General features: G+C 40.9%; 1 protein-coding gene across 2 annotated transcripts in view; it reads left to right on the forward strand.

Moving 5' to 3' along the window:
* The window catches only part of FAF1 (Fas associated factor 1), a 250,018-nt gene that overhangs the window by 210,886 nt on the left and 13,528 nt on the right, over positions 1–25,604 (forward strand). For both annotated transcript variants that reach the window (XM_084852547.1, XM_084852548.1), the window contains 3 exons: positions 5,833–5,913; positions 8,699–8,776; positions 16,321–16,536. In XM_084852547.1, coding sequence (XP_084708673.1) covers positions 5,833–5,913; positions 8,699–8,776; positions 16,321–16,536 — 375 coding nt within the window. The remainder of the gene's footprint in view (positions 1–5,832; positions 5,914–8,698; positions 8,777–16,320; positions 16,537–25,604) is intronic.

Raw genomic sequence — 25,604 nt, forward strand, 5'->3', positions numbered from 1 at the left:
AAGCAGTCAATTCTCAAAGGCCAACTGAAATTAAAAAAAAAGGTTTTGCTTACCTTTGAAAAGCAAGCAAGGGAGAGGCAGAATCGGCTTCCTTTGGAAGTGAGTTCCATATTGGGGCTTAAACAGAAAAGACCCTGCTCCTTGTGGAGACTAATCTAGCCTCCCCATAGGATGAAATCTAAAGCAGGTCCACATGAAGACCTCTAAGTGGCAGTAAACATGTGTTCTGTGTTATAAAGGTGTGTCTATAGACAACTGGCACAGCTGTCAATGGCTTCGCAGGATTTTGATTACTAGGCAGTATTACTTCCATATGCAATTTTATTTCAAAGTGCTTCTTCTAAATTAGTATCACTTACCTGCAGTTTCACCTTTCCCCCTACTCCTCAAATATACACAGTCCTTCCCCCAGCAGGGACAAAGTTTTCATACTGACCTTGGTACTAATCTTATGCATATTTACTCCTAGTAAGTCCCATGTAAGTGTGTGTAAAGAATTGTTAATTTCCTTACAACAAACTCTTTCTGAAAACAATGGCTAAAGAAGAAAAGGGGGAAACCAATAACAAAAAAGCAAAGAGTTGATCTATACAGGAACCAAAAGCAGTGTATCATTTAAAATTATATATCTGGCAGGCTAGAAGCCTGCTGCAACAAAAAGATCTTCAGGTAATGATGGAACGTCATGAGGGAGAGGACCAAATGGGTCTTCCTGAGCAGGGAGTTCCAAAGCCTAGGCACAACCGTGGAGAAGGTCTTCTCCCACATTCCAGTCGACTGCTCCTCAGATGGCGGTGGGACACATGAGAGGGCTTGCCCGGTTGATCTGAGGGGTGGGGCAGACTCACATGGAAGGACCTAATACTTTAGATAACTTGGTTTATGGCTTTAAGAGTGATATCACCACTTATAATTGGGTGCAGAAACAAAGTGAAAACCTTGGGTGTTAGTAATAACAATTAACCAAGGAGAATTTACCTACTCAAGACAGATAGAATTTTTATGTTGAGTGCTAAAGTCATTGCTGAATAAGTATGTGTTATGAGTACCTTGTCAATCCAGCTTAATTCTAGCCCTGGACTCCTCTTTTGTGATAGACAATTTTATACTTGAAGCAAAAAAATATACTTTTTTATAATATTCAATTTTATACTTGAAGCAAACTGATTCGCTCCTCGTCCCTGCACTATATCCTGGAAGCCATTCTTTTGGAAGCAGGAGAGTGACTCCTCCTCTGGAATCTGCTGCCTGAAGGGGTTGCTTCGTATTGGTCCATGGAAGCCATGAACCATGCTCACTCAAAAGCAACAGTGCAGCCCTGCTCAAGTAGGTGGCAACAGATTTGCTCATGTGTCTTGTTGTGAAGAGGGACTGCTGTTCTGCACCATTGACACAATGCTTCTTTGTAAGCCCTCCTGGGAACTTGTTAAAGGGTGAGGTATAAATCCCGAAAATAAATAAATAAAATGAAGCAGTAAGAGGAGCTCTCACAGTTGAATAGTGTCCATACAACAACCAAGGGCTGAAGGTGGCTGACCCAAACCAGGTCTAACAGTAGGAAGGAAAAGGAGGAAGGCAGGTACATAGTTTTCTTACTAGGGGTAGTTCTACCTTGGTACTGCAAAGTCTGAATACAATTGCAGGTGGAAGCAGTGCAAAAGAGATATGGCCTTCGCTGATGCTCCAAGGGCCCAAGAAACCTTGGGAGCAGGGCTGTTTCTGGCAGTATGCAAATATTTATTTTTGCAGGTATGAAAGGTTATCACAGTTTTCTCCGTAATCTTTTCTTACACTTCAAATTACTTGCTCTGCAATGCAACATTAATCTTAATTAAAACATAGTATTACAAAAACCCTATGCCAATATTTTAGGTAGTTAAATCTCTTACTTGGATAAACAATTTTCCATTGTCTAACCATGAACTTGATAAGAAGGTGCATCTGTGTAGGAAACTGTTCACTTTGAAATGGAGGTTTAGCTGTGGCATTTTACATCTTTGTGCCATAGCAAGGCAGTCATGCATAATACATCTTTACATTCCTGACATCCCTTTCATAGTCCGTTCTAAAGAATAATGCTAAGGGGAGGAAGAACTAAACATTGGGGAAATGCCTTAAACTCTCAACTGTCTGTCGGAAAAATACAGTGTCATAGCTGCCAACATCTGAAAATCTCGTTGAGGTATATTTCTTCTATTCATTCTCACCATCTCTGACTCAGAGTCCTCATTCCCCAACCTGAAAGTTAAGTTTAGAAACCTAGATCAGCTATTTGTATATTCCTACTCATTCCGATCCTATTTCTGAATGTATACTAAAACTAAGGACAAAAAAAGTTGAACAGTAGATTACTCCCTGTCTCTACTTTTCCTCCTCTAAGTTTGCTCATTTCAGATTTAACTGATTTTCTATGGAACATTTTCAATGCCAGACTTGATTTTTTTTACATATAGAGGTTCTTACAAGAAGCTATAGTAAATGTTGCTGATTTATTAATTAATATATTTATACCCTGTTTTTCAATCTCTCGATCTATATAGTGACTAATAAAGTATTTTACAGTGACTGTACATTATAGAAACATTTTGTTAAAGCAAGCAACACAAAACCAGAGTGGAAGGTAGTTGTTCAGTAACATGCACAATCCATGAACTCCAAAAGCATTCTGGAATAGAACCACCTTTGCCTGGCTCTTGTAAGCCAATAAGGATGGGGAGAAACATGTGTCTCTAAGAAGCAAATTCAAAAGCGTTGGCATGCCCATTGAAAAGGCTCTGACTGACATGATCACCCACCATACATTTGACAGTGGAAACTTTTATAGCAGGTACTCTAAGAAGGAGGTTGACATGCATGTAGGTTCCTGTGGGAGAAGACAGTCTTTACGGTATAAGGAGACACTTCCTAATGGTACAACCTATTTAGTACTGGAACAGATTGGAGGTGGGTCAGCTATCCTTTGGTGAAAGTATTTAAGCAGAGGTTGCACAACTGTCAGGGGAGCTGTAGATGCATTGAGAGGGTGGGGAGTTGGACTAACTGCTAAATGATCCCCAAGGTCCATTCCAATTCTATGATGCTATTATGAAAGCAGAAGAATGGTGGCTTTATTTACATTACAAATGCATATTTGTCAGACCAAACAAAAGCATTCTTGATAACTTTCTGCTGTAAGTTGTATTTGACAGTCTGGTCAAGGCAGAGGTAGTCCTTAGTGTGAAATAATGTACCTTTCTTCTTGACTAAATGAAAGCTGTTTGAAAGCTTGGGTGTTTGGCAAATACAGAATAGCTCTTTGCTTGGCCAAGGGTTGTTAAGCTATTTGGATCAAATGTCATCAAGTTCATCTCCCACGCCCAAAGACAGCACTATTCACTCACCAGCTCTCAACTTGTGCAGACCAAACTTTAGTGTGCTGTAAGCAAAGAAGAAATGTGCTGCAGCTGACTCAAGCAATGGAGCTGATAGTAACAACAAACAATGAAGGTAACAACAAAGCTAGTTTGATCTGGGCAGATCTGATATAATTGAGCAATTTGGTAATACTTGCTTAAAGCATCCTAGAGATTTTCTGACTTCTGAAATGACTCTTTGGATGTGCCAGACTAGTAGAATTGTTACTGGCCTCTTGTTTTCCTTAAGCAAAGAAACAATACTTTCAGGTGATCTTTCCATGGGGGGAGTCTGGGTGCTGCTTAACATTTGTGTAAACTTTGAGAGTCATGCAGACTTTAAGGTACCATGTTACAAATAGTAAAGGATGAAAATGTTTTCTGTTCAGGCAAAAGCTGCTTATTCCATCTTGTCTATAAATGGATGTGCTCACAATATTTATGAGAAATTCTAAAGCAAATATAGGGCGTCTTAATATGGCGGATGGATGGATGGATGGATGGATAGATGGATGGATGTTTCTTGTGCAGAGCCATCCTATGGTCTCTGAGAGAGCATGCCTAGGGATCATAGGATGTAGTGGATTTCCCCTCCCTACACCATAGACACTGCTATGACCTTGGAAGGAGAAATCCAAACAGGGATTTCCTTCCCGCCCTCCCACCTCTTGTAGCCAGCCACTGCAGTAAATTCTGTGGCGGCTTCTCTTTTGAGATCACAGTTGTGATTTCAGAAGTGGGTCAAGGAAGGTAAGAAGGGGATGTGCTGGTGTGTGGGGAGGGGAGGGAACGGAGAGGACGTGGGTCCACAGGATCCTCAAGTCTTTCTGTTCTTGCCCATGCCCCAGGTAAGCCAGCAAGCTGGACAGGCTCAGAGGACCATCTTAACTAAAAATAGCTGACAAGAGGAGTGGGAGGCGTTTTCACCTGTCGTTTCTTGCGCCCTACATGGCAAGGCATAGGATAGACAGAACCCTCCATCTATAGAGCATCAAATACAGAAACAGTAAGCTATCATTTAAAACAAAAAACCCCACTACAGATAAAACAATTCAAAAGGCCCAGGTACAGAGATGTGTCTTGACACCTTAGAGACTGGGGACCACTTGTAGCTGTGAAGGGAGTTCATTCCACAATTTAGGAGTGACACAGAAGAAAGCCTTTCCACATGTGCCCACCGAGCAGACCTGTGCAAATGACAGCATCCTCAAAAGGGCCTCTCCTGCACACCTTAGTTACTGGACAGGTTCACAGCAATACAGGTGGTTCTTTAGATAGTCCCTAAGTATCTAGAAGAACCAAGTCAAAGGAAAGATACAAACTTATGCTGGAATATACCCCAGTGTTCTATTTGGGTTTGTACTACTGATGTCTGCACATGATTTGGTGTTGACTTGCATTGGTAAAAGATAGTTACAATTAAAAGACAATTTATCAGATGCTTTAAGAAAGAGCCAAAATTAAATACTTGAGTTTTCAGCACTAACCTGTTCTGGGTCCAGTTCCCAGATGTTTGAAAATAGTTCCTTCAAATACAAAATCAGATCATTGATGGCTTTGCTTAGGGAAAAATGTACCATAATTTTTGGGGTGCCATTTAGCCTTAAAGTGACCTTTTGTAACGCAAATCATTTTAAAAATGGTCTTCCTTTTGGTAAATGTAATTTTGTATTTGTTAATTGGGCACCAGTGCTGGGGAACAGGCCTTTCCTAATAAACTTTGGTTACTTGGGAGTAAGGTCCATTGAATTCAGTGGGACTTAGTTCTGCATAAGCAGCCATATGATTGCAATGCATATGGTGTAACTCAGAAGTGGGCAGAATAATTCAGAGGTGGGCAGAAGGTAAATCACCAGGTAGATCACCCAGAGAGCTTCAGCTATGGGTGGTATAGAAATATAATAAATGAATTGCTTGGAACTTCAGCTCCCAAAAGCCCCTGCCAGCATGACCAATGGTCAGAAATGCTGGAAGTTGGTCCAAAAGATCTAGAGATTTACGTTCTGCCCATCCCTGATGTAACTAACCAGTATCTCCCATATTCCTGGGAGTTTTCCTGTGGCTTTGGTGAACTACTATCATTTTTTTTGTCATTAAAACATATACAAAACCAAAACATTTATTGCATGTCTAGTATGGATATTTTGCCATACCATGTATGTGTGTATAAGTATATATTCTGGACAGCTGTGTTGGGTACTGAAAACAAGATTGCTCTATAAATTCAGCATAGATGGAAAAGAAATCTAGTAAATTCTACATAACCCTGAGTAGGGGTTGATATTTTTATTGTTAAATTAGACTGTATTCTTCTAGTTCTTAGTCCTATAATGCAATCATACAGGAAAGTTATCCAAGTACTATTATCACCTAGTATAAAATTACATAATATTGGAGTACAAATCTGATTCTTGGCCTCCCTTCTTTTTCCCCCTCCCAGGATGAACGTGAGGCCCGAGAGAATGTGAAGAGAGAACAGGATGAAGCTTACCGAATTTCTCTTGAAGCTGATAGAGCAAAGGTTTGTAATGTGTTGTGCTAGAATACGTAAAAATATACAACATTTAAGATTAAGAATCCGACTTGGAAAGCTCAGTTTGGAGAAGCCTTATTATGAGCCCAATTCTGAAATCAATTCAGACTTTATTTTGCCTCTAAGGAAGTATGATAAGAGCTAGTCCCAACCCTTTTCAGTGAACCTCCAATTGCCTGTCTCCCACCACTCACTTACCTGGCTTAGTGCTTCTGTGGTGGAAGGGAGGGAGGTCTCCTACACAATGCCTGGCACTCTGGGAAATGTAGTTCCTCCAGCAGGAAAACTGCATTTCCCAGTGCTCCTGGTGCCAATGAGGGGAGCCATCTTTTCTAAACAAAAATAAGAATGGCCCTGGGAATGATTCTGTCCTACATAGGGTAATTCCCATTGAGCCATTCTCAGTCAGGAATGTTGCTGGGCTGCTGACACTTATTACAGCTCTGCTGCTGGTTGAAGTGATGGCAAAGTTTTTTCCAGTAAAAACAGAACTGCAGTGCTTCTCTGCCTTGTATCTGTCATGGTAAGCCACCCCACAAAATACGAGAATTTTCCCCAAACTCCGAAATCTCCAAAAATGCCCCCCATTATGAGTGGGAGACAGTTTTACCCCAGTGCTAGAAAAATACAATAACAATTAACTAACTAACCATTTCCCTTTCATGACTCCCCAAATCAGAAGTCTGAGGCCACTTCCTTCTGCCTAATGGTAGAGCCACCCTTGTCAGGGCCAGCTCAAGATATTTTGCTGCCTGAGTCAGAGCAGCAAGTCAAGGTGCTTTGTAGCAAAGATCAGTCAAGTTATTAGGGCATCTGAGCAGAAAATTCTGCAAACTGGTCTCACCCTCCCTGGCAGTAAGAATGCAACACTAATATGTTAAGTAACTAACAAATTGCTGTCCTTTCGTGATACCCCAAAACAGCTGCCTGAAGTGGTCACCTCACTCTGCCTAATCAGGGGTGAGCCCATCGTGGCTGTTTGTGTGGCCCCTGGTCTCCCTGCCACTACATTTGCTGCTAAAAAGTTTCATTGCCACCAGAAGTTGTTGCACTGCCACAGAAATCCCAGTGATTTCTGATAAAATGAACAAGGGGCTGGAGCATCTCCCCTATGAGAGAAGCTTACAACAGCTGGGATTGTTTAGCTTGGAAAAAAAGGAGGGTAAGGGGAGAGAGACATGATAGAGGTCTACAAAATTAGGCATGGTGTGGAGGATGTGGATAGGGAGACATTTTTCTCCCTCTCTCAAAATACTAGAACCCGGGGTCATCCTATGAAGCTGATTGGTGGGAGATTCAGGACAGATAAAAGGAAGTATTTCTTCACACAGTGTATAGTTAAACTATGGAATTTGCTACCACAGGATGTAGTGATGGCCACCAAATTGGAAAGCTTTAAAAGGGGGTGGGGCAAATTCCTGGAGGAAAAGGCTATCAATGGCTGCTAGTCTTGATGGCTATGTGCTACCTTCAGTGCCAGAGGCAGTGAGACTACATACACCAGTTGCTGGGGAACATGGGTAAGAGAGTGCTGTTGCGCTCGTTTCCTGCTTGTGGGTTCCTGATCTACAGCTGGTTGGCCACCGCATAAACAGAATGCTGGACTAGATGGACCCTTGGTCTGATCCAGCAGGGCTCTTCTTATATTCTTCTTCTTCAGGGAAATAAGGTGTGCGCCCTTTGGGGGCCATACCCTTCCCCTGTTGCCACTGGAAATCCCAGGTATTCTGCTGGGAAACAGGGTGCATGAGAAGCACACCCCTTGTTTTCCAGCAGAATCAGGCACTTGACTGCCTGCCAAACAGCTGGCTCCCCTTGCACACCACTGTTGTGCAGGCTGTTGGGAGCCCGATTCTGCTTGGAAAAGCACTTCCTGTGCGCCCTCTTTCCCAGCAGAATAGCTTTCTCAGCAACTTCTGGTGGTGGCCGGGGAAGGGTGCAGTGTGGCCCCCCAATCCCAAGAGGTTGCCCACCCCTAGCCTAACGGTAGGGCTGGCCCTGCCATAGAAATGTAAACAGGACCAGATTATCTGATATATTTATTAAGTAGCATAGGTGCTGAAGAAATATGCAAATGAAGAATCCTGTTTAATATTACTGCTTTTTAGTGACAAATGAAGATATTAGGATGCACTCTTTTTGCAGCAAGGGCTACCCTAGAAAGGTTCACATGAACCCCTTCGTATGTTCAGTGCACACATGAGGGGTTATCAGGGCACATGGGCTAGCCTTTCCCACTGCCACAACTGCATGCCACCTCCCTTGATGAAAGTCCAATAGACATTCATAGGAATGAATGATCCGCACATACACGAGCTCCTACACTTAATGAGGCGCTGTGACTGGGCAGGATGCCCTCCTTGAGTATAGAAGCTCTCCACAAGTGCATCTATATGTGCAGAGAACTCGCTGTCATCAACATCCACCAAGCATTCATCAGGGGAGGTGGTGGGAGGTTTTGGCAGTGGGTGAAGCTAGCTTTCAGAGCCCCACAACCACCTCTGTGCATTCTTTTGATTGGTGGGAGGGGCTTGTGTTTACCCCCTCCTACGGAATTCAATTTACCTTCCTTCCTATGTCTTGGTTTGTGAATAGCTTTAAAAGAAGAATTAGTCACTAGATGAGAGAGACAGATATGTGAAATACTGTGGAATACTTACTGTTTTGAATAATCAATATTTTGTGACTTTGGAAACAAGGGCCATTAGAACATGGGAGTGCATCTTAATTATAAAGCACAATCTGAAATTATTTCTTCGTTTTCGTTCTGTAGAGGGAAGCACAAGAAAGAGAGATTGCAGAGCAGTTTCGTTTGGAGCAGATTAAGAAAGAACAGGAGGAAGAACGTGAAGTAAGACATTTCATCCTTTTGTCTAGTTGTAGGATTTTTTAAAGGTAGGAACTGACTTAAACATTAGAGTGAAAAACAGAAGGCAGAAAGAGCTTTCATAATAACCCATTTCAGAACTGATATTTCTGCTGAAAAATATGTACCTTATGGCAACCTCCACCCCCCAGCAAACTTTTATTATTAGAATATGGGATCTTGTAGTTTATCCATTTACTTTCTACTCCCATGAAGGAAACAGAAGGAAATGTGGAAGAGGGAGTATACAGGACCATAGCTCACTTTCGATCCCCATCTCAGATACACCATTGTAGGTGAAATCTTCCAAAGAGGTTCTCATTTTGAATATTACTTTTTAAAAATATTATTATTTTTGTGAAATGCTTTTGCTGCTTTCCTGTCTCTCCCATTCTAGATTATTACTTTCCTTTCATTAATAAACTTCCTGCTTTTTGTAACTATAAATTGGTTCAAGGTGGCTTAAGGAATACTGTACTGAACTCTGACTGTACTCACTATGATAAATATTTCTCTGTAGATCTGGTGGCATAGTAGGGATGTATTTTAAAGAACTAATGTTCTTTGAAACTAATGTTCAAAGAACTAATATTCTTTGAAAACTAAGAGAACTAAATACAAAATGTTGCATTTAATGCTAGTGCTGTGGAAAACTGAGGCCTAGCTAATCATAACCCAAGTAGAGGAGGAATCATAGAATCATAGAATAGTAGGGTTGGAAGGGGCCTACAAGGCCATCGAGTCCAACCCCCTGCTCAATGCAGGAATCCAAGTCAGAGCATCCCTGACAAATGGCTGTCCAGCCTCGTCTTGAAGGCCTCCGGTGTGGGAGAGTCCACCACCTCCCCAGGTAATTGGTTCCATTGTCGTATTGCTCTTACATTCAGGAAGTTTTTCCTGATGTTCAGCCGGAATCTGGCTTCCTGTAACTTGAGCCCATTATTCCGTGTCCTGCACTCTGGGATGATCAAGAAGAGATCCTGGCCTTCTTCTCTGTGACAACCTTTCAAGTACTTGAAGAGTGCTATCATACCTCCCCTAAGTCTTCTCTTCTCCAGGCTAAACATGCCCAGTTCTTTCAGTCTCTCTTCATAGGGCTTTGTTTCCAGTCCCCTGATCATCTTTGTTGCCCTCCTCTGAACCCTCTCCAGTTTGTCTGCATGCTTCTTAAAGTGTGGTGCCCAGAACTGGACACAGTACTCCAGATGAGGCCTAACCAGTGCTGAATAGAGGGGAACTAGTGCTTCCTGGGATTTGGAAGCTATGCTTCTATTATTGCAGCCCAAAAGAGCATTGGCCTTTTTTGCAGCCACATCACATTGTTGGCTCATTTTCAGCTTGTGATCGACAACAATTCCAAGATCCTTCTCGCTTGTAGTGTGGTTGAGCCATGTATCCCCCATCTTGTAACTGTGCATTTGCTTTCTTTTTCCTAGGTGCAGAACTTGGCATTTATCCCTATTAAATGTCATTCTGTTGTTTTCTGCCCAGTGCTCCAGTCTATCCAGATCACTTTGAATTTTGTTTCTGTGTTCCAAAGTATTAGCTATCCCGCCCAATTTTGTGTCATCTGCAAATTTGATCAGCATTCCCTGCACCTCCTCCTCCAAGTCATTAATAAAAATGTTGAAGAGCACTGGGCCCAGGACTGAGCCCTGTGGTACCCCACTCGTTACCTCTCCCCAGTTTGAGAAGGTCCCATTGATAAGCACTCTTTGAGTCCGATTCTGTAGCCAACTGTGGATCCACCGGATCGTTATTTCATCTAGCCCACTTTGAGCTAGTTTGCTCAACAGGATATCATGGGGCACTTTGTCAAAAGCTTTGCAGAAGTCGAGGTATATGATGTGTACAGCATTCCCACGGTCTACAAAGGAGGTGACTTGATCAAAAAATGAGATCAGATTTGTCTGGCAGGACTTGTTTTTGACAAATCCATGTTGGCTTCGAGTAATCACGGCATTGTTTTCAAGGTGCTTCCAGATGGATTCCTTTATCATCTGCTCCAGAATTTTCCCAGGGATTGATGTCAGACTGACTGGTCTGTAGTTCCCAGGTTCCTCCTTTTTACCCTTTTTGAAGATAGGGAGAACGTTAGCCCTCCTCCAGTCATCTGGTACTTCCCCCGTCCTCCATGATTTCTCAAAGAGAATAGACAGTGGTTCTGAGAGTTCTTCTGCCAGTTCCTTTTCTGGCCCTGGAGATTTGAATTCATTCAAAGTAATTAGGTGTTCCTTGACCATATGCCTATCAATCTCAAGCTGCAATCCTGCCCCTTCAGCCTGTACTTTGCCTTTGCCAGGGGGCTCATAGACCCTCTTTTGGGAGAAGACTGAGCCAAAGTAGGAATTGAGCACCTCTGCCTTTTCTTTGTCATCTGTTATTGTTTTGCCATCCTTATTTAATAGCTGAACCACCATTTCTTTCCTCTGCCTTTTACTATGCACGTAGCTGAAGAAAGCTTTTTTGTTGTTTTTAGCATCCCTTGCTAACCTCAGCTCATTCTCAGCTTTAGCCTTCCTGATGCCATCCCTGCAATTCTGTGCTATCTGCCTGTACTCCTCCTTTGTTACTTGGCCTTCTTTCCACTTCCTATATGTGTCCTTTTTTGTTTTCAGGTCATCCCTAAGCTTTTTGTGAAGCCACATTGGCTTCTTCTGTTGTCTTCCACCTTTTCTTCTTGTTGGAATTGTTTGTGATTGTGCCTTGAGAATGTCCTTTTTTAAAAGCTCCCACCCATCTTGGGCTCCTTTTCTCATTAGAGTCGCTTGCCATGGGACCTTACTGATCATTGTTCTGAGTTTATTAAAATCAGCTTTCCTAAAATCCAGGGTACGCATTTGACTACACTCAGCTTTTGCTTCCCTTAGAACCAAGAACTCAAGTACAACATGGTCGCTTTCCCCCAGAGTTCCTGTAACTGCTACTTTATCCGCTAAGTCATCTCTGTTGGTTAGGATCAAGTCAAGGATAGCCGATCCTCTAGTTCCTTCCTCTACTTTCTGTAGGAGGAAGTTATCCACCACACAAGTCAGGAATTTCCTGGAGGGGCCATGTTTTGCAGAATTTGTCTCCCAACAAATATCAGGGAAATTGAAGTCCCCCATTACTACTACATCATGCTTCCTTAAAACATTGGCTATTTGCTTTTCAAAAGTTTCATCCTTGTCTTCTCCTTGATTGGGTGGCCGGTAGTAGACTCCGACCACCAGGTTCTTTTTATTCTTTGCTCCATTTATTTCAACCCAGATGCTCTCGATGGGGCTACCAAGCTCCTCCTCCTGTATTTCTTTGCAGAGATATATATTTTTCACATATAGTGCAACCCCACCTCCCTTTCTGTTCCTCCTGTTCATTCTGAACAAGTTATATCCTTCAATTGCTGTATTCCAGTCATGAGAGTCATCCCACCAAGTCTCAGTTATACCTATCAGGTCATAATTTCCCTCTTGTATTAAGAGTTCAAGTTCGTTCTGTTTGTTTCCCATACTCTGGGCGTTAGTATATAGACATCGAAGACAATGTGCTTCATAGTCTGGCTTTCTTCCTACATGTGTCTGAAGACTATTATTGGGCGCTATCAGAGCTGTTCTCTCCATTGCAGTGCATGCACCTACGTCCATTATTACCCCCAACATTACATCTCCCTTCCCCATAGGATTCAGTTTAAAGCCCTTCTGATGAAGTGGGGGGTTGCCCACCTACTGCTGCTGTGGTCAGAATTTGGATGCTCATGTTTACATGGAACAGCATCACATATGACTCAGGGAGCAGAGAGTCCCCTTGAGGTCCAGGGCTACTCAAGAGATTTCACAACCAGCTGGATTTGTACTTGTCCTGTGTACTTTCTGTTCTTCAAAAATTTTATTTGACACATTAAAAAAGTGATTGCTCTACTTTATTTATTCTTTCCTTCCCATACATTTGAAAATTGGGCTATCCAAATAATTCCTCTTGCATGCAACTTTTCGGAAACCTCTAAACAGTGCTAAATTATAAGTTGTATATTTAGTCAATATGACTGTTTTACAACAGCAATACGTTTTTAGAACAAGTAAGATATTACACACAGAAAACTAAGAGAAACACACTAAAGTTCTGGGGGCGGAGAGTGGTGTACAAATATCCACCTATCTTCAATTTTTACTCCAATTTTGGTTACCAGGGAGAGGATATTTCCTCTGATGGTAGCCTGACCTTGGAACTCTCTTCCTAGGGAAATTTTCCAGGAACCACTAATACTATCATTTTAGGTGCCAGGCCCAGACAGTCCTATTTTCTTGAGCTTTTAGTTATTAATAATGGGGTTTGGCTCCATTGTTGGCTTGTTGATTTTGTTCAGAGCTGTTGATTCTTATTTTAGTTCCATTTATTGAGGTATTTTTAAATGAATTTATTGTAGGCCACTATCCATTTTTATAACGGAAAGGCAGAATTATACATTTCATAAATAAATAAATAAATAAATAAGTGAGCATATAGTAGATTATGTTAATTTACACACGGAATCACAATGGCAGACCCAAAATTAAAAGATGACTAGTAGTGCAATCCTATACGTGTCTATTTACATGTAAGCCCTATTGAGTTCACTGGGACATGTAAGTGTTTATATAGGATTGTGTCCTTAATCAGTCTTTTAAAAATAAATACATAAATACATACACACAAGAGTTCTTCGTCTTTGTAGAATAAATACTGTCCAAATAGGTGAACTTACCCTGCCTCTGGACACAGTGGTCTTTTGGAAACTGTTTTCTTACACAAAGCTGCAGAATGAGTCCTGATTTCAATCTGTAACTGGGCCTCTACATTTAATGCAAATTGCTATAATGAAAAGAAAATAAGATATATTTGTACAGCAATAGAAAAGCATGGCTAACAATGATGTTTACTAACACTCTCCATGTTAAAGTGTATGGATTACCTATAGTCTATTCTTGTGCAGCAGTGTTTGCTTATATGATGGACTTTCTGTTCAGCCTGTCTATTTGAGGTTCAGTCATTCATCTGTTCTCATACTGAATATGTCTCTTTTTTTAATCAACAAAATGCAGATTCAAGAGTTGTTAACTTTACTCTTCCCAACATTGTTCTTTAAATTAGTCCACTGGTGTGGAATATCCATTGTAAATAGCCATGTTATGCTGAAGCACTGGAGACTGGTTACTTTAGAGGGGGAAGTATTCTTTGCACAATGAAAACAACAGCTCTAATGAGCTACTGTTGTTTGTTTTTCTCTGATATAATTGCTTAGGTTCAGTAAATAATATTGCATCTGTTGTACAGCAATGGGAAATGTCAAAACACAAAGATAGAAAGCAGGTGCTTCAGTACAAAAACACACAAAAAGTATAATAAAAACGCACCTATTTAAAAATGTTTAATGCAAGTCATTTAGACAGGTAAAGACCAAAATAATTTTAAAATATACATGTATGGACTTCCTTGAATTTCAAAATCTGTTTCTAAAAATAAAAGGTATGTCAATGGATAACTCCTTGAAAGGTCTTGAATCTTGAACTCAGACCGTGTACATGATATTGTGTGTTGTCCACTGGGAGAATCCAGGAACCACATGGCTAGTACTGTGCATGCAGTGGGGGTTTTACAACTGCTTTGGATGTTTGTATGTGCGTTTGCAGTATTTTTTTACCAAATAATTTGCATGTCATACTACTTTTGAAGCTTGGAAAGTATTGAAAGCATGGAGGGGCAACAGAAGTCCAAACCTGTGTTGAGCATGTGCAGCTCTTGGGCATACTAAAGGAGTTCTCTGGACTGTAGTCCATAACTTTGGGGCCCTTACGATGTTGCAGAAGGAGTGTGCCTATTTGCTTGGATTCATGCTTTGACCTGTTGGTCTTCGTACTCGTTTTATGACTATGACACTTCACTCTCTTAAAAAGCAAATTAACTTTGTATCCACTCCAGTTCTAAAATGCATTGGGTTAGGTCCAGACTTAGTCATACCTAGAACAGACCCATTAAAATCAACATGATCTAAGTTAGTGACACAAAGTCCTGGTGATTTCAGTGGATCTATTCTAAGTATGACTAAGTCTCGATCCAATTGTATGAGCAAAATCTGAAGAAGCTTCAGCATGCCAAAAGCTCATTAAAATCTGTGGGATTTCAGTAATCAGTTTATACATTCACAAGGTTTCAAAATACATTTAATCAAATATATTTATAAAAGAAATGCCCTTTACATTGTTTCGTTGACATGAAATTACATTGATGATATACACTAAATATAGATAGGACTTGGCTCAAATTATTTTATTGCAAGTTTATTTGTGGAGGATTCAGGCCTTCCTTTCTTGTGTTCTCTTTTCAAGAATTTTGCCTGGGAGAAGGTTATAGGATTTTAATAAATTAATTTATTTGTCTAAATATTTAATGGTTTTGATTTTTATGCTTCAATCTGGCACTTGACAATTATTCCCTCAATCAAAGTTTCCTAAGTCCTTTCTGTCTAACAATTAAATTACCTATCACCACTATGCAGCAAACTATAGATTTAATAATGTGTTATAAGAGGAGGATTTATTTTAATTAGTTGTTTTCTGAGCTGTTATTAAGAAATGAATAAAGATGGATGCGTTATTGAGATATAAATCATACTGTTGTGTGGAAAGGAACTTCTTCAGAAGCAGGAGGACAGCTTGAACACTTTCTTCCAAGAAAAGGGGCTCCTCATGCTTAAAAATTACAAATAAAAAAGAAGAGAAGATCACCCCCCCCCCAATTGGGTCACCATAGCAAGCTTAGGCAGCACAGCCAAAGAGAAAGATCTCTAGCACTGTCTTATCATAATCAATGATGTGCCAGTTCTGGGCTGTTGACAGCAGCAGTATGCGAACCTGGAGTCATGAGCCAGACACAGTGGAGACTGCTATTGCCCAGGGAGTGTCCCAGCCTGAGCAGAAAATCCTTTATCATCCTTCCAGGTCTGGGGGAGTTGATGGTTAGCCTGGGTGGGCAAAGTCACTTTGAGCTGAGGAACCCTTTACTGATCCCTAGGACCAGAAAGTACAGCAGACGCTCTCTCCAAAGTTTAATCTCTGAGGTTCCATTCCCTGGAGTGGGGGATAGAAGCATGGACCCTGCAGCTCAGAAAAATAGCCCATTGTCAAGAAAGAGGGGTACAGTATCTCATAGGGCACAGGAGTTGCCCCTCTCCTTTGGAATGCAAGGATCAACGGAAGGAAAAGTTCTGATATAGCTTAGATGTTTGGATAGTACTACAAAATGTAGATCAGCTACTGTTAGCAAGAGGTTGCCTACTCCTCCTCTTAAGAAAAGTCCAGACTGCTTCACAGATGTTTAATAGAAAAGGGGTCAAACATCTTGGGGAGATGACCATAGCACCACTGATGAGACACTAAGTTAAATTTAATCAGAATATACTCTTTTCAGTACAATGAAATGCCATTCTCAGTAACAAAGTTATAGAAGGAAATGGAAAAGTAGCTACTCCTTCATCTCTGAAGTTGAAACTCAGTGTTGTTTTCTTCTTTCCTCAGGCAATTAGGCTATCTCTAGAGCAATCTTTGCCTCCAGAGCCAAAAGAGGAGAGCAGTGAATCACTTAGTAAGCTGCGTATCCGAACACCCAGTGGAGAATTCTTTGAGCGACGTTTCCTGGCCAATAGCAAGCTGCAGGTTGTCTTTGATTTTGTAGCTTCCAAGGGATATCCTTGGGAAGAATTCAAGCTACTAGGGACTTTCCCCAGGAGAGATGTAAGTAAACAAACTTTCTTTGGTATCCTTATTCCATTTGTTTTATCAAGTCGTGGTTGATTCACTCAGTGTTTGGGTAGTTGTGAATGCCCAAAGCCCGTAACTATTGTGTGTCTTTGTGTGAATCCAGTTAGTCATTGTGTAAATACAAGTTATTGCAGAGTTGAAAAGGTCTGCAATATCAGCAAAGGAGAACTTCTGAGACACTGTCAAATAGCTCTTACAGTTTTTGCTAATGTGCAGCTGAAATCTCCCATTGGTTCTAGTCCTGTCTTCTGGAGCAACAGAGAACATGTGTGGCATCAAGCAATCTTGATAGAATAAAGCTTGGATTAATGAAGTTTGTTCCAGTGTTAGTCCACCCACCCTGTCATGTGAATACTCTCTTCATATAGGAATGAAGATGTATATTGCATTTTCGTTGTACTTAATAGTACGAGGACACTGATGGTGTGGCTTGTATTATCCATTCATGCCTTGTATTATGCCTTGTATCCATTCATTGTATGCCTTGTATCCATTCATGCTTGTATTATCCATTCATGCCGTACTAACAAGCAACGTGGGGGTTCCCCTATATCTGTTACAATGTTTGAATGATACAATTCAGACTTTCAGTAACAAAGCCAAAAAAAAAAAAAAAGTTGAACAGAGCAATCCTACGGTCGCAGGGATATTTAGGATTTGCCCTCCCGAGGCTGTAAACTTTGGAAGAGGGAAGCTGGCATTAAATCCCTCCCCCTGCCCCCATCCCTTCCCAGCTGTTGTGGGAAGAACCACGCTGACTACTTTTTGAGGTTGCAACAACGAACTTGATGACCTGGTAGAGGTCAAAAAGGGGATGACCCAGTGGGCAGAGAATAGAGGGATAAAGAGAGGCCAGGATCCACAAAATCCTATGGCCTCACTGTTGCCCACCCTCACCCTGCACCCCCTGCCAGTAAGTGAGCTAGATGGGCTGAGAGGCCTATTTAACTCAGTATTTTTTTGGAGGAGGAGGAGGAGGAGGAATGGGAGGTGAAATTGCATCTGACCTCCTCCTTCCCTGCTGGCAAAAGAATTCTCAGAGGCTTCCGGTCAGCAATTCCATATAATTGAATGGCTTAAGATTCCCCATGTGTTTGACAATGAATCTCAGCCCAAAACTTAATGCCGTGGTTTTAACTTTGACCTCTATTTTGGTTACTCTATAGTATTCCATATATTCACACAGTGAGAAATATCTATCTTATCCCTTCAAAGGGAAGTTTATTTACCCCGGTATCATTTTATGGTAGTTGTGACAAAGTCTGTTTTCTTATAATGGCTCTTGAGAAGGCATACGCTTTGGTAGTGCTAACAGACATCTAAAACCAAATCACATGTTTTTTTCAGGTAGCCTGGCCCAAACAAAATGACCTTGTCTTCAGATTTGCTTTTCTAGAAACAATCTGTGCATGTCCCTCTTCCACTGCAGACAATAACGTTTCTTCTCTAATGCGTTCATGACCTAACTAGAGATAGCCTGTTTGAGCTCACTGTCTGCTACATGCAATGTGCTTGTTCATCCTCTTTGCCACCATGAATTCAAGTCTTGTGTCACCTCTGTGTTGCTTGAGGATTCACCATCATGGTAAAGTTCCCAGGTAACTGCTTCAGTTGCTTTCCTATCTCTATTTCACTCTGAAGCCAATTACTGGTATACTTTGCCCTCACAGTATTCTCATTGATAATAAACGTTATGCTGCCATTTTTGCACTACAATTCCGTGAATGACCACTTATTGCTTCTGGATTAGCATGCATTTATAGGAGAAACTTCAGGTACTGATTCCAAGATGAGTGCTGATATGTTATGGAATGAATTATTCAGATCACAGAAGTTTGATAGCCATGTGTTCTGAAGTTTTCTCATTGAAGAACTGGTAAAAAGAAAGGGCCTCATAATTGTTTGTGTGTGGTGCTGTAATTGTCAGCATCCCTTTAGACAGTCTTAGAAATGTAATGTTGTATTCATCTGCAAAGTTCCCACCATGTTGTCCCCTCCAGGAATGCTCTCCAGCCACCACTCTTTTCCTTCTGTGTTCCCCATCATTTCATTCCTATCCCAACCAAGTGCCGGTAGTATAATGCTATTTCCCGCAGCAGTGCTCCAGCAAGAGATTTAAATCCTTTTTCCTTCAAAGTCCTTCTACAATCTACAGAGCATTCCTCAAGGAAGAAGATTCTCCAATTACTGCATAAACAAGACTTCTTAAGATGCTGGTGTGTTCTTGTTTTTTTAAAATATAAGAAGCTGTAATCCTATAGAACAGCTGTCTAATTAAGTACTGAATACCCTTTTCCCAGTCTGGAAGATGTTGATCAGCAGTTCTAGTGTAGCATCAGGTAGTGGATTTTAATTACAAAGTTAAGGGACTCATCCTGCAATACTCTGAGCACTTCCTGCAAGATATTGGAGCTTTTGACTTCAAGAGCTTTTATGGGAGCTAAGGATACTCCAGGACTAATTACATAAGATGCTACGTGATTAAGAAATTGTAAATGTTAACCATTTCTTAAATGTGATGAAACACCTGGCTGCTGTAGAACAGCCTTAAGCAACTAATTTGCAATCAATCTTGTAGCATTACTTGCTATATATTTATTTGTATAGATCAGTTAATCTTTCACTTTATCCTGAAGGCTTAGGGCAGGCAATACTATGTATATATTTATTTAAAACATTTTGATGCCAACATTTATCATGGCAGATTTCAGAGCAGCATACGTCATAAAAGAAATACAAAAAAATAGACTATCAGAGCAATCCTACAGCTGGCTTTTTTTATTCACCACCACCACCACCACCACTTACATTCTCTTGTCAGGCTTCCTTCTTTCCAGTTAAAAATGCCAGCTCCAAGGCTGATGAAGTTTTGCTGTCGGTTTGTGGTTTGTCCTGTTGGTGAAAGGAGAAACCAGGCCATTTTTGCCAACTCCCCTTTCCCTCTTCAGCCCCCTGTACCACCTAAAATCTGTTCCTGAGTTGGGGGACCCTTCAGAACAGTGTGGGTGTGGTGCTGCAGATGGCAGGGGCAAACAGCAAAAATAGTGTCCACCCACTTCCACCAGTGGGAGTTTTGTGCTGGCTCGGAGTCCCAATGTAGAATCCATGCCAATGTATTTAAAACATATCTATGTATCTATTTCTATCCCTCCATATAGGTCATTCACGCTCCAAGACAGTGTAAAACAACAATATAATAAAATTATACACTTTTAAAACAGTTTTTAAAAACATAACAACAATATTAAGTAACATTAAAATAACAGCAAGAGATAAAACCAATATTAAAACAGTGCAGTAACATCACATAAAAGCAGACTGGAATGCAAAGGTGTTGAGGGCTCTTCTAAAAGCCATATGCATCTTCCTCAAGAGGGTAACCCACAGATGGGTGGCCAGCACAAATAAGGCCCCGTTTTGATGATGCAAGCAAACATTTGACTGTATGAGAATTGAACATGAGTTTAATGTCTGTGGAAGTGTTTGGGATTTGAGGTCATCCCTACCCGTTCTTCCAAGGGACATCCCAACGTATTCCATTCACTCCCAATCCAAACTTTCTATTAACTTTACATTTCAGACAGAATAACTGTATGTCGACCTTCATTCATTGAAAAGTGTTTTGGATGGTTTATAGTCATCATATACCAAAATAATGATATAAATCCATTTTGTTTTCTCAATTCCTGATTTTTATAACTGGAGAATTTCCAGACCAAAATGAGAGAAAAGTCCTACTTCTCTTTTTGTATTTATTTTACATTTTCCCTTCTAAAATAGCAAAGAAAAATGTGTAATAAAGATGAATTGTAGATGTCCATGAAATAATCCTATTATCCACTAATTAGGTTTATCCCCATACAAGCATGTAACCTCATTTTTAGTGGAACCAAAGTGAAAAAGCCATGTAGAGATGGCTGCCATATTATAGATCTACCTTACTTGAAACAGTCTGAAATAAACATTTTGTATTTAAAATAGGATGTTACTATCTTTAAATACCTAAAAATATTCTCTAACAATTCTTACGTGTATTCTGAATAATGTTACCACTTCTAAGTACTTTAAAAATGTAAACTACCTAGTATATGGCCTCCAGCATGTTGCCTTTGCTTTCCTTTTTAAAAAAATGGCATTCTGCTGAGACATGAGGATTCCCCAACCTTTTTAGATCAGGGGCACATTTGGAATTTTGAGAGAGGGTTGTGGGCACTCTCAGAAAATGACTACCATGGGGGTTTGCCCATTCATAAAATGGCTGCCATGGTGGACACGGCTGGTCACAAAATACTTATTTCCCAGAATGCAAACTGGTGAGACTAAACAAAAAGTAACCTGTCCAAGAACCAGAGTATAACGGAAAGGTGAGTCTGAGCTTCAAAATGAAAAACCACTCTTCTGAATCCACAGTTTTCTGCTCCAACACCCACTTCATAGAAGGCAAACTAATAGCATGCAGAGATAAGTAAACAAGGCCAAATGCCAATCACATATTTGCCCCCACAAAGCACAACAAAATACCGATTTCGCAGAAGGCAAACTGGTGATGCTCAGAGAACCATACGCACCAGAGAACTACACACACAACCTGGGCAAAATCACACAAGAAAAATTCATACCATGTCAAAACAAACAAACAAACCAAGTCACACTCACAAACACACACACACACACACACACACCAGACAAAAGATACACACAATACAGGCAAAATGCTCCCTTGTTCTCCACAACCCCCTCTAGACCTCTAGGACACCCCCTGTCACTCCCAGTTTGCCTTTTTCTTTTTTCTGGGTGGCTGAGCACCTAGAAACTGCTGAGCTGCAGCCAGCCACCATTTTTATTTTCTAAGAATGCCTCTAGGTACTAGGTGGGGCCCAGAAGAATTTTTGGAAATAAATATGGTGCTGGAGAGCAGAGCTTCACCTTGGAGCATGACTGTCTCTCAGTTAAAAATATATTTAAAAATAACACAAAAATCAGGAAAGGGGGGAAGGAAGGGAGCCTGGTGGGCTCCAAGAGAGGTGGGTGCAGGCACAGTGGTGCCCATGGACACCATGTTAGAGACTCCAGAGTTAGATTACTGTAGTACTATAGGAACAGTTTTAGCGTTGTTGAAGGGAGAATGCTATAGCAAAGCCATAAAGGTGTATGGCTTTTTCTTCAGAGCCACAGCATGGCTCTGAAGAAAGTCTCGGTTGTCCTTCTCTTTTAATTCTGGTTCTCTAACATCATGGTGGACTATTTATATAACTATATATAGTTATATAACTATAGCAGAGCCAGTGTGGTGTAGTGGCAAGAGTGTTGGACTAGGAGCTGGGAGATCCTGGCTCTAGTCCCCACTCGGCCATGGAAACTCACTGGGTGACTTTGGGCCAGTCATAGACTCTCAGCCCAACCCACCTCACAGGGTTGTTGTTGTGAGGATAAAATGGAGAGGAGGAGGATAATGTAAGCCGCCTTGGGTTCCTTGCAAGAGGAAAAAAGGCGGGGTATAAATGCAAAAAATGCAAAAAAAATGCAATACTCATTTTGAATGTCAAGTAGAGCTTACCACAAGAATGATGTCATGATCAACCACCACCCTGACTAGACAGAAGATAGTCAGTCTGGGGAATCTCTTTTAATTTTGTCAGATAGTATGTGAGTGGCTTTAGCTTAAACAACAGAAGTGTAATATGCTGGTATATCTGCAGCTACAGGGGCAACTGGAAAGTAGTAAGCAGGGTTTAGTAATTTTTCAGTGTTAGTATTTTCTGTAAAAAAAGTGTTTTTCAGGAAGGGAGAACTCCGCATGGAGTATACCTTTTCCACCCCTGCATGACCTTGTCCATTCCTGGCAACTGCTTTGGCATAATTTTTTTAAGTGTTTTCTTGCTGAGTGTATAACCCAGCCAAACAGGGACTATGTACCTAGCATAATGGCATCACTGCATCACCAGCCATATCTGGCTTCGTAGCAATATAACTGAACGCAAGCAAAGCCTTCACATGCCCTCACATTGCTCTCTATTCCCAAGTATTTGATGGTATATGATGGGGCTTTGTAATGTTCGCTTTTTATTGGGCTCTGGTAGTTTTGTCATTAATTGTTTTTAACTGTTTCAAACTGTTTTAAGTTTTTGTATGTTAAAGGTTTTATATTATGTTTGATCATGTTGTGAACTGCCCAGAGAACTTTGGCTATTGGGTGCTATAGAAATCGCATGAATGAATGAATGAATGAATGGGGCGAGAGGAAATGCATATCTGATTTAGCCCAAAGGAAGTATATTGCTTCCTTTAAGCAATATACAGATGGAAACCTACTTCTACTTCCACACCGCCTTAGTTGGATCAGATCACCTGTCTTATCATGCTGTGCTGGTGGTCCCATTGCCTGCTGTGATTGAAAGCATATTTCTCCTTCTTCTCCTTTGCCCTCACAAATTACTGAAAAGGGAGGCTGCTTTTCCGAGTTCATGAAAATATTCGCAAAAATCTGCTCCAGTAGTAAGAGCTCCTACTTTTAACTTTGCTCTTCATTCTCCATCAGGACTGGAAGCAGGCGATATTTTGTCACTTCTGTTGAATTTTTGTCCTTGGAGTATGGGTGCTAAGGAACCCTCAAATCCCAATGAAAGCTCTAAGATATTCATCACACCAAAAATGTGATAAAATATTGGTCCCCTTGTTATATAAACCCTATCTTGTTATTGAAATTTCAGAGGTTGTTTGGAGTACAATGCATTGCTCTGACAAAATGGTTTGCCAGTAGCAGAATATATTAGTAAAGCCACCAGGCCAGGTATCCCAATTAAATATTGAAATATGTTCACTTCTCCAGTAAATATGAATTCATTAATTCCTTTTTGTACATTCCAGTCACTTTCACAGACATCCTTGGCTGACAAAGTCAGTATCATAACCCTATTGTAAATACAAACTTCTACAGTAGAGTAAATACTAAGATTAACCTTTTCTAGAGATAACTTGAAGTTCTCAAAACAGCAGTGACATTCCAGAGCACTCAAGAACATGCAATGACTAGTTGTTAAGATTATGTTACTCACTATGCTATCCTTCCAGTGAAATTACAAGGGGATCCAGTGATTTCCCATTATTTATACATGATGATGATGAAGAAGAAGAGTAAAAACATTTTATGTCTGTTTCCATATAAGAACAGGTAGAGGTGTATGTGTAATTAATATTAATAATAAGAATCAATATTAATACTTACACATAGACCTCTACCAATTCTTACATGGAAATTGAAACACAACTATTCCACTTACGGTGGTGGTGGTGGTGGTGATGGTAATGCTGGTGATTTCTTAAGCGCCTAAAAATAAGGTGCTGTACAGTATATGATAAGATTAACAGCACCATCCTATGCATGTCTACTCAGAAGTAAGTCCTATTAAGTCCAATGGGACTTACACCCAGCTAAGTGTGTATAGGATTGCAGCCTTATAATGACAAAAGCCTTTCTGCAGGCTTACAATCTAAATTATTTTTTTATTAGTGAATGGTCTTGATTAGTGTTTAATGTGAAACATGGAGGCTTGCTTACATTTGGATGGTACTGTGAAACAGTTAAGTATCATGGCTATCAAAGTTCCTGCCTCATTGTAGAAGGTTGAGCCAAGCCCCTTCCCACCATATGATTTAATAAAAATCTACAATAAATATTTATATCTGCATCTTGGAATCTTTCACAAGTTGGGGTCGAGTTTGTGTTCTAAATTACCCATAAGTTTGAAAATTCTTCCAACCCTTTCCTTTCATTTGCCCCATTCTATCCAGTTCACGAATCCCAAACCCATTCCCCAGTATCCATTTCTCATTGACCTACTCTCAGTGGGTGCTTCCAGACAAAGCGCTTCTGTCGCTAACAATCAAAATACATTGTGTAGCTATGCCGTCTTTTCTTCCTTAACAGATTTTTTGTCCTAGCAAGAAAAAAGACAGAAGAAGCCGTGGGAAATCACAGGAGGGTTACAAGTGGAAGACGTTGTTGTCTGGACTCCATAAAAATCTGTGAATGAGACAGGGCAGTTGTACAATACAAGCCTTGTTTGGAAGCACCCATTATGCCCGTTGACATCTTGAAGAATAAAGCACAGTTTCATGGGCAGTTCCTGCCAGTTGCTTAGGGCATTACTGTATAATGGAACAAAGGACAGCAGTATCAGGAAATGGTAGAGTGAGTGTATTGTCATAAAACCTTAAAGATACCAGGTTCCCATCCCAGCTGGTATTTAACAGCTCTAGAATCTTGTCTAAATTTCAGCTTAGAAGTACAACTTAGGCACATAGTGAAATGGTCATCTGACTTCTTCACACGTTTGGATAACTGATTTTCCTGTGATAAGCTGAGCAAAGGAGTGGGGGAACTATACCATGAGGTAGCGTGAGGCAGTCGCCGGAGGCAGCAGTGGTGTGTTAGAGCTGTGCATCATATGGCCTCCTCTGCACCACGTAAGTTAGCCTGCTGCCTTCAGTGGCAGAGCAGGACACTGTCCCATCATCATTATTGAAGACAGACTGATCTGCCAATCCAGTTGACTTTTTGTACATGGAATGGGAGGAGGTGCCATCTTGTTCTTCGCCTCAGGTAGCAAAATGTCTTCCATTGTCCCTGACTATAAGTACCTGAACAACAAGAAATAAAGTAAACCTTCAAGTGAAAATTGCTATATCCAATTGATTCTGAAAGGGGAATGGAATTAAGAATGAACAAATTAGATTTATATGCTGAAATAAGTCTTGACAGCAAACCATGCATTGGATCCAGATTTACACTGCATCAAGTGCGGTGGTGGAAGTGGACTTCCCTGCCCCCTCCTTCCCACTGCAGCCTCTCCAGCCCCATAAAAATGCAACACAGAACAGCAGGAGAGCCTGTTGAATGGGCTGAGCTATGGTGTGTGGGGGACAGCAAATCCACCCAAATCAGGTGGACAGGCTCTCCGTGAGCAGAGCCCTTCTTCTCATGGAAAGCAGATCCTGTATCCAACCCAAATATTGTAGACATTTGTGTTGACTCATTAGGA

Source organism: Heloderma suspectum, chromosome 4 (genome assembly GCF_057233095.1).
Source record: "Heloderma suspectum isolate Gila_16-S chromosome 4, 16-S_ref, whole genome shotgun sequence".
Classification (NCBI taxonomy): domain Eukaryota; kingdom Metazoa; phylum Chordata; class Lepidosauria; order Squamata; family Helodermatidae; genus Heloderma; species Heloderma suspectum.